Genomic DNA, 8,978 nt, shown 5'->3' with positions numbered 1-8,978 from the left:
AGGAGGAGGAGGAGGAGGGGAAAGGGCAGGACTTTTCCAACCTGCGAGTTGCTGGTCGAGTCTTGAGGGTTGGCGCTGATAACGACCTGAGAGTCGATGCTGAAGACCTGCAGGAGGGTCAACTTCCCTCCTACCCCTCTGGAGATTCACCCCAAAGACTCCGAGAGCGTCCGCAGTCGTAGAGACGGCGGAGGATGACTGGAGGATGGAAGGCATTACGCGGAGGAGGAGGAGGAGGAGTAGGAGTAGGTGTAGGAGCAACAGCAGCGGCAGGAAGAGGAGGAGGAGTACAGCAAGTTCAGAGGAGGGGGGTTGGAGGGCAACCTGATTCTGCCACACGCCGATCCTCTGCCATTCGGAGGAACGATTCAAGAGCCTGACGTCCGTTCTCAGTCGAGCGAGGAAGGAAAGCTGGGGACAAGGAGGGGGAGAACAAGGAAGGAAACGAAGGAAAGGGAAGGGAAGAGGAGAAGGGAACGGTGGAGGGAAGGGAAGAAGAGAGGGAAGAAGAGAGGGAAGGGAAGAGAAGGGAAGAAAAGAGGGGAAGGGAAGAGGAGGTGCGGAACAAGAACAAGTCGAGGATACATGAAAGGCGCCAAGAGAAGATTGAGTGAGCTCGAGCTGCATGAGACGGTCAGTGCCGACACTCCTTGAACAAACTCACTTGATGAGTGGAAGGTTGACCACAGCCGAAGCCTTCAGACCAATAGCAGGAGAAATCAACCACACCTGCGCCATGTCACTTCCAGCACTCCCCGCCCCTCCTCTCCGCTCCACTCCCCTTCCCTCCTTGTCCCTAACTCCTATTTCCCTCACTTCGCATACTCCCCATACCCCCTTTCTCTCTCCTCCCCCTTCCCAGCCCCCCCTCGCTTCCTCCTCCTTTCCTCCCCTCTCAGCCTCACAGGTCCGAACGGCTTGCATCCTGCAGGAATCTGCTGTAAACTGGCAGAGTCGATGGCCTTCCGCACGCGTCAGCTCTCCCAGCATGTCAGAGAGCATGTCTCACCATGAGCAACGGATTCTCTGCTACATCAGACGGCCAGGAGTTCTGCGAGTCACACCAAGTCACGTCACAGGGGAAGCCGCATGAAGCAGGAGCATGGCGCAACAGGTAAGTGGGGTGAGGAGAAGAAGTAAGATAAGTGAGGGAGGAGGAGGAGGGAGAGGAAGGATTGGGAAGCAGGATCGAGGAGCAGGAGCAGGAGCAGGAGCAGGAGCGGGATCGGGAGCGGGAGCGGGAGCGGAAGCAGGAGCAGGGGGTACCTGAGGGAGTTGGAGCTTGAAGCTGTCCAACAGCCTCACGTTGGTTTCTCCCAGCCTTCACCTCCATGTCAACAACGGGAGTAGCGACAAGACTCTTGACATGTTGTCGTTGACGCTGACTTGTAGCGACGCGCCGGCTGACAATGACTGAAAGCTTCCGGCGAGGAGGGAGAAGTTGAAAGTTTGATAGACATGGATCTTCACGGCATGTTCAGATTTCCACACAAGTTTAGTCCTCCTCCTTACCGTCCCCAGAGCTTCAAAGCCGACGATCACATGACGATCAACCGCTGGAACCAGGTGTTACATTGAAATATCCCATTGGAATATCACTTTGAGATCGAATACACATCAGATTGAGATATCAGATTGATGTATCAGGTTGAGACATCAGATTGACATGCGAGATCAAAATGAGTCTGTTACAACAAGACTCCTTGTCGACCCTTCACATCTCACGCGAACATGCAACATCCTTCACCTGACACAAGTAGAAGGAAGGACAGCAAGACCAGACCCTTTGTTTCGTCAGTCAGGTCCTCCCCACAAGCTCACTCAGCAGCAGCTCACCTGCAGAATCTGCACCACGTGGCGTCGAGACATTCTCATCTTCTCTCACTCCAGCCTCTCATCACCAGCCTCGCAACTCCGGCCTCCTCCGTCCTCGTCCATACAAGGAATCAACAGCTCCCTACGTGCTCGAACATGATAACCAGCAAGGGAATCCGATGGCCGCAACACAAAAAAGTCGGGGAGGAGAAAGAGTAGCTGGAGGAAGAAATGCGGCAGGCAGACCAGGTATTAGACCAGGGCAAGAAGAGGAACAAGACGAGGAGAACTGGAGGCGGAGGCGGAGGCGGGGCAAGCAGGGGAGGTGGTGGCGGCGGCAGAGAAAATGGTGGTGGATGACGGAAAGATGATGGTGTCGACGGTTAAAGTGTTGAAGGTAGTAGTGTGAGAGAAAAGGAGAAGAGCAAGGTGGTGGTGGTGGTGAAGGAGGAGGACGACAGAAGGAGGACAAGGGAAGGAGGACGTGAGAAGGAGACGGAGGGAAGGAGGGCAAGAGAAGAGGAGGACGAGGGAAGGAGATGGAGGAGGAGGAGGAGGAGAAAGAGAGAAGGAGGAGGACAAGTAGGAGGAGAGATGGAGGACGAGCAGGAGGAGAGATGGAGGACGGGCAGGAGGTGGAGGAGGAGGTGGAGGTGGAGGAGCCAAGAGGACAAAGGGGAGGAGGTTCAAAATCCCTTTGCCCTCAGGATACACTGAGGACAGCAATTATCTATATAGGTGAAAACATAGTAAAATTTCAATGCCTCATGAATCTTATTATCAGGTTCAGTTGCCCTGCCAGGGCAGCACTGAAACCGTGTTGAACCGTTGAACCGGCCGGCCCGGGGCGATGATCGGACCGGTGACCCGGGGCGGCGGGCCTGAGAGCCTGGCCCGGCCGGCCAGGCTCAGTCCCCTCAGCAACTTCCGTCAGTGGCACTGACTCCGGGCGTCAACGGAGTCAACCGTTGAACTGTTCAAGTCAACTGAGTTGACCCGGGCCGGTGACAGACGGCCCGGCCCGGCGGTGCCAGGGCCCGCGCTCCCGGCGTCGGAGCCGTGAACGCATAGAACCGGTTGAACTTCGGAACTTTTCCGGGCGGGGCCCGGCGGCCGGGTTAACTTTCAAGTTCTGAGTCACTGACTCAGAAAGTACTACGGTAAACGGGGCCGGGCCCGCCGCGGCCGCCGCGCCGCCGGGCGGCGGGCCGCCGGAGCCGGGGGGGCCGGCGATCGGACCCGGCGTGGGTCCGAGTCAACGGTCTGTCCCGGCGCCGTCACTCAGCGGCCGGCGCCCGGCGCCCGGCGGGCCTCACTGAGGCGAGTCAGGCCCCCTGCCGGCCACCGTGGCAGTCACTGAACGACTACGCCCGGTCCGAGCCACCGCCGTACGTAGTACTAGGGCCGTACCAGTGCGGTACCCTCACCGCCGACGGTACGGTACTCGGCGGACCGGCCGGGCACTCGGCTCAGCTAGTCACTGTGACTGGCAGGCTGACTCAGTAACGGTTTCTCCCGCGCCGCAACTCAGACGTTACGGATCCCGCCGCGCTGGGCGCCTCCCGCCATGGCAGAGCCCCTCGGATCCCACAAGTTATAGGGTAGGGTAGTACAAATAGCCTACCATTACCGTAGGAAAACATAGAAAGTTTGTGGGTGGGGTCCATGAAGGACCCTCGGATTGCAGGGGTGGAGAAAAGTGGAGCTGTGGAGCTTTCAGGCTCAGCCCGTCCACAAGGCGGGAAAAGGGGTAGGGGTGGCAATGTGGGGTGGGGGTGAAATTCATTGATTCAGAAGGGTAGTGGGAAAGTGAAAGGGTGGGTGTGCAAATTCCGCATGCTGTTTTTAGGGTGGGTATTGAAAATGTATGAGGGGTAGGGCAGGCAGAGTAGTGGTGACATACCTGTCTGTATTGTTGTATTCTGATGGGTGAGGGAGGACAATTCTCTATATACAGGGTAGGGTGTAAAGCAAGTACCGGTAGTAATTTGTCGGATGTGCTCCTCTGACAGGTGGGGTAAAAAACATATGGGTAGGGTTCAAATTTTGGGGGTGGGGGTTCGAGAGTAGGGGTAGGGTGAGGGGGTGAGGGTATAAGAAGCGTCGGGCAGCGAATTGGCGGGAAAGAGAATGTAAGAGAGCATGCGACATGGGCTGTGTGTGTGGGGAGGGAGAGAGAGGAGAGAGGAGAGGAAGAAGGAGAGAAGAGAAGAGGAAGAAGAGAGGAGAGAAGAAGAAGGTGGAGTAGGATAGAACAAGAGTTGAGCTCGATTGTTCCATGTCAACAAGTCAGTGAGACTGAGATAGTGGATTCTACAACTGGAGGAAGGGGACTAGGTGTGATTTTACATGCACAATATTTGAGAAGATCCACAAGAGGCGACCGAATTTGTCTTCATTCGCTCGAACGATCCAGTACTTGAATTAGTTAGATTCTTGTGTTGTCTTGATGGACATACACAGTTTGGTGTGAATATGTACTTGGAATACTGGTGAATATCATTAACCATGGATGTTTTATGCAGACCATGTTCGAAGCAAGACTCGCACAAGGAAGTTTGTTGAAGAAGCTCATCGAAGCCATTCGTGAGCTCGTTACCGATGCTAACTTCGACGTGTCCACCAGCGGAGTTTCCCTCCAGGTTGACTCTTGTGACAACACGCTTCTTGAGAGCTCATCGACCCTCTCAGGCTATGGACACCAGCCACGTCTCCCTCGTCTCCCTCCTCCTCCGCGAGGATGGCTTCGAGCACTTCCGCTGCGACCGCTCCCTCTCGCTCGGGCTCAACTTGGCGTCTATCACTAAGATGCTCAAATGCGCCAACAACGACGACGCCATTACCCTCAAGGCCGAGGACCAGGGCGACACTCTCACCCTCATGTTCGAGAGCCCCAGTGAGTCCCCTCGGCCTTCCCGCCCAGCTGTCGCTGACATGTGCTGAAGACCAGGATCGTATCTCCGACTTCGAGATCAAGTTGATGGACATCGATAGCGAGCACCTCGGGATCCCCGACACGGAGTACAAGGCCACCGTGAAGATGTCGGCAGCCGAGTTCCAGAGGATCATGAGGGATCTCTCAACCATCGGAGACACAGTCAGCATCTCCTGCACCAAGGAAGCTGTGAAGTTCTCCGTGGAGGGAGACATCGGACAGGGCAACGTCATCATGAGACATAACGCTGCTGTCGACAAGGTCCCGCTGCTTCCCTTCGTCTCCTCCCTCCCCCCTCCCTCCCTCCCTCCCTCCCTCCCTCCCTCCTCTCCCATTCCGACTTCCCTCCTCGCTCCCCTTCCGCTCCCATCCCCTTTCAGCCCTCCCTGCTCGTCCTCTCTCCCCTTCCGTTCTTCCCTCTTCGCTCCCTTCCCTCTCCATCCCTCCTAATCCCTCCTGACTGGCTTGCAGGAGGACGAGGCTACCATCATTGAGCTGGAGGAACCTGTCTCGCTCACCTTCGCTCTGAGATATTTGAACCTCTTCACCAAGGCCACCCCCCTCTCCTCCACTGTCACTCTCTCTATGTCTCCTGACGTACCCCTGGTCACCGAGTACAAGGTCTGTTGCTTCCTCCGCATGCTGAGCCGCTGACGTGCGAGCAGGTTGGCGACATGGGCAACATCCGATTCTTCCTCGCCCCCAAGATCGACGAGTAACTTTCACCTCGAAACTTTTTGCATGGAGGAGCCCCTGCGGACTCTCCTTGCCTCACTGTAACATGAGACATGAAACAAGAAGATAAATCTTGATTAAAACATTCAAAACCATCAATTACTTGAAATCGTTGTGAGAGAGCGTGAGATGAGAGATGAGAGGAGGAGCATGAGATGAGCTGATGGCAACAGAACATGACAAGAGGAGACGTTTGCACGTTTATTCAGGTCATGAGAAGCTGACTGCTGGTTTGCCGGGAGTAGCAGGATTGTTGCTGCGATGAAGTGAGGAGGAAACGGAGAGCGCGAGAGCGAGACCAGGAAGGAGGCAGAAGAGAGAACAACAGGGTACAACCAGGGAGAGAGAGAGAGCAGAACAAGTGGTTACAGAAAGGAGCGGGAGGAGAGGAGCGGGAGGAGAGGAGGAGCGAGAGGAGAGGAGGAGCGAGAGGAGATGAGAGCACATTCATACCTCAGGTTCTTGAGGACGGCAGGGTCTGAAGGAGGCCACTTGGTCACCTCGATCTCCTCCACGCTGAGCTCTCCCTGAGCAATTGGGGTCAGGCAGAGGGAAGGGGACGGGAGGGGAGAGGAGGAGAAGGCGGGGAAGGGAGAAGGAAATGGAGGAGGGGAGGAGGAGAGAGAGCAGGTGGAAGGAAAGCAACCTTGAGATACTCGATGCTGTCGGTGAGGAGACGAACTTCATCGTAAGGAACCTGCCATGTATCTCAGCAAACCCGTCTTCTCTCATCCGCCCTCCGCCCTCCCTCCCTCCCTCCCTCCCTACTACCTCGCCCTTCCTCCCCCGCTCCCTCCTCGCCCCTCACCTTGAGTTCGAAGGCCTCGGGTCCACGGGCCTCGAACTCGTCGATGGAGAAGGCGGCGAAGGGCATGAGGACCTTAGTCTGAGCCTTGAAGGGAGCGAGCTCGGGAAAGCTCATCATGTTCTTCTTGAAGTCCTTCCCGAAGCTCTCCCCCTTGTCCACCACCGACCTCAGCACATTCAGCGCCGCCTGCTGCCAGTCCAGGAACTCGTCGGCCACGTAGACGGTCGCCTTGGCCACGGCCTTCTTGGCTCGCGCCTTGTCGGTCTTGGCTCGGATGTCCGACAGCGTCTTGTCAAAGTAGCTGTTCATGCGCACCAGCAGCGGGTCGACGTCTCCCACCTCCGGCCAGCGAGCCTCCATGACGCTTTCCTTGTGCCCCAGCAGCCCCCACACGTACTCGGAGTAGTGAGGGCAGATGGGAGCGATCACGAGCGTCTGGCACGTGATGAACTTCTTGATCAGCTCCGCGTGCATGCCGATGGGCCCGGCCATGGCGCGGTACTTGTCCCGCGCGTTCTGGAGCTTGTCCCAGCCTTCGATGACCGACTCGCGGAACTGCATGCGGCGGTAGCACTCGTCCGCCGACTTGACAAGACGATTGATCTCGTTGTCAAAATTCTTGTCGATGAAGAGGTCGAGCTCTCCCGTCCTCATCTTGTCCAGCTCAGTCAGCGACTTCTCCACGAACTGAAGCTCGTTGGTCAGTTTCAGGATCGCCGCGTTCGCCACGTCATGCTCGAAGTTTGCGTCCTCGTTGCCATCGCCCGCCAGCGCCAGCGCGAATCGCATGCCGTCAGCCGAGTACTCGCCGATCGCCTGCTTGAGGGTCTTGAAGTTGCCGGTCGACTTTGACATCTTCTCGTTGTTGAGCAGGACGTGGCCGTTGGTGCGGATGGAACGGGGCCAGTGCTTCTTGGGGAAGATGGCGGCATGGTTGTAGAGGAAGAAGGTAAGGTGGTTCTGAATCAGATCCTTACCGGACACGCGCAGGTCGACGGGGTACCAGTAGTTGAACTCCTGCTTCATCCTCTCCAGCGTCTCCTGCGGCACCTTGCTGTCCTTGGGCTGGGGCCCGTCCAGCAGGATATAGTCCCAGACCTCCTCTGTGAGATCCTTGGCGACGACGCCAGCGGGCCCGGGCACGGAGCCGTCGAAGGGGCCCTGGTGGAGGATGTGGCAGAAGGTGTAGTAGGCCATGTAGATGGTGGAGTCAGAGAGAGACTCGATCACAAACTGCTTGTCCCATGGCAGCAGCGTCCCCAGACCGAACGACCTGGAGCAGCCCCACTCCCCCAGCCAGCTCAGAGCTGCCTCGAACTTGGACTTGGTGTCGTCTGAGTAGCAGTTGAGGTCCTTCTGCAGATGCTCTTCCACCTGCTTCCTCCACTCCTCCTCTCCGTACTTGATGTACCACTGATCCGTCAGGGCCACCACACACTCGTTGCCGGACCGAGACATCACCTCCTTCTCCGGCTCAGCGTACGAGTACGCGTTGTTCTCCTCGAGCATCTGAGCCTTCACCCTGTTCTTCGCCTCTTGCACGGGCATCCCCTTGAAGTCTCCGATGGTCATCTTCCCCTCGTAGAACCCGAGCTTGTACGTCTTCGCCTTGGCAAGCACCAGCTTCTCCTTGTCATTCTGTGAAGCCACCTTGTACTCCTCGCACGCCACCTTAGCCGCCAGGTCCGTCAGCTCGGGCTCGGCTCCCTCCGGCGCGTCGTCGCGCTTGTAGGGGATCTCGATGATGGGGATGAGGTCGAAGGGCAGGACCCACTCGTCCTTGACCCCGTACTTCTCCCTCAGCGCCGGCTTGTTCTTGAGGTCCATCAGCGCCTGGTAGTCGTCCGGCGCGTCCGATGGCACCTGCCCCCCACGTCACTCCCTGCCAGAACTGCTGCTGCTGCTGCTGCTGCTGCTGCTGCTGCTGCTGCTGCTGCTGCTGCTGCTGCTGCTGCTGCTGCTGCTGCTCTTCCCCACCACCAACAACAACAGCTGCCACCATCACAGTCACCGCCACTCCTGCTCCTGCTCCTGCTCCTGCTCCTGCTCTGCCATCTCCACTTCCACTCCTTCTTCACTTCCTCTTCCTCTCCTCCTTCTCGCTTACCGAGGTCACGACACCCGTTCCCTTCTTCATGGAGATGGTGAGCATGGGGAGGGTGTAGATGGGGCACAACTTGGTGAGAGGAGCCCTGAGAACAGGATGAGAAAGAAAAGAAGACACGGAGAGGAAAGAGAGGGAAGGGAACGATGAATGAGGTTTGAGGAAGGGAGGAGATAGGAAGGAGGAAAAGGAGAAGCAGGTGGGGGAAGAGGGAGGAAGAGGAGGAGGAGGATGAGGAGGAGGAGGAGGAGGAGGAGGAGGAGGAGGAGAGGGAAGAGGAAGCTAGCACGGGCTCACCTGAGCGGGAGTCCCACCAGGTCTCTTCCTCGCACTCTCATCACTTCCCTGACCTCGCCGAACTGCCAGCAGGACGTCACGAGCTCTTTCAACCCGCTGCTGCCTCGTTACCTCCGGCGTCAGCCCCTGGAAGGCCATGTTCCTTGCCGCCCGCTCCCCGACGATGGCTGGAGGTCAGAAGATCAGCAAGAGGAGATGAAGGAGAAGCGGGCGAGGGGCAAGCGCCAGAAAAGAGAAAATGAGGGAGAGGAGGAGGAGGTGGAGGGGGGGAGGAGGGAGGAGGG

At 57.5% G+C, this 8,978-nt stretch overlaps 3 protein-coding genes across 4 annotated transcripts in view; 1 reads left to right on the top strand and 2 right to left on the bottom strand.

The window, feature by feature from the left end:
- The window catches only part of GUITHDRAFT_115369 (hypothetical protein), a gene marked incomplete at both ends in the record, with an annotated part of 3,409 nt that extends 1,540 nt beyond the window's left edge, over window positions 1-1,869 (bottom strand). Inside the window, 9 exons of the mRNA XM_005825520.1 lie at window positions 42-107; window positions 151-198; window positions 325-376; window positions 665-729; window positions 906-962; window positions 1,010-1,051; window positions 1,267-1,321; window positions 1,726-1,784; window positions 1,837-1,869. Coding sequence (XP_005825577.1) covers window positions 42-107; window positions 151-198; window positions 325-376; window positions 665-729; window positions 906-962; window positions 1,010-1,051; window positions 1,267-1,321; window positions 1,726-1,784; window positions 1,837-1,869 — 477 coding nt within the window. The remainder of the gene's footprint in view (window positions 1-41; window positions 108-150; window positions 199-324; window positions 377-664; window positions 730-905; window positions 963-1,009; window positions 1,052-1,266; window positions 1,322-1,725; window positions 1,785-1,836) is intronic.
- Window positions 1,870-4,343: 2,474 nt separating this feature from the next.
- PCNA (proliferating cell nuclear antigen) lies at window positions 4,344-5,469 on the top strand (the record flags this gene model as incomplete). Its single annotated transcript, XM_005825519.1, has 5 exons — window positions 4,344-4,457; window positions 4,507-4,711; window positions 4,761-5,011; window positions 5,222-5,371; window positions 5,416-5,469. 5 exons carry the CDS (start codon window positions 4,344-4,346, stop codon window positions 5,467-5,469), a joined length of 774 nt encoding a protein of 257 aa, XP_005825576.1.
- Window positions 5,470-5,671: 202 nt separating this feature from the next.
- The window catches only part of GUITHDRAFT_158495, a gene marked incomplete at its 5' end in the record, with an annotated part of 6,396 nt that continues 3,089 nt past the window's right edge, over window positions 5,672-8,978 (bottom strand). Inside the window, 7 exons of one of the 2 annotated variants that reach the window (XM_005825537.1) lie at window positions 5,672-5,741; window positions 5,939-6,012; window positions 6,132-6,182; window positions 6,294-8,156; window positions 8,401-8,485; window positions 8,695-8,756; window positions 8,806-8,861. In XM_005825537.1, coding sequence (XP_005825594.1) covers window positions 5,696-5,741; window positions 5,939-6,012; window positions 6,132-6,182; window positions 6,294-8,156; window positions 8,401-8,485; window positions 8,695-8,756; window positions 8,806-8,861 — 2,237 coding nt within the window. In that variant the 3' untranslated portion in view covers window positions 5,672-5,695. Of the gene's footprint in view, window positions 5,742-5,850; window positions 6,013-6,131; window positions 6,183-6,293; window positions 8,157-8,400; window positions 8,486-8,694; window positions 8,862-8,978 lie in introns of those variants that run through there. The other variant, XM_005825536.1, reaches the window with a different exon arrangement.

This window comes from Guillardia theta, assembly GCF_000315625.1.
Source record: "Guillardia theta CCMP2712 unplaced genomic scaffold GUITHscaffold_83, whole genome shotgun sequence".
In the NCBI taxonomy this organism is placed as follows: domain Eukaryota; class Cryptophyceae; order Pyrenomonadales; family Geminigeraceae; genus Guillardia; species Guillardia theta.
The sequence above is the reverse complement of the archived record's forward strand: the minus strand, read 5'-3'. Positions and strand labels throughout refer to the sequence as shown.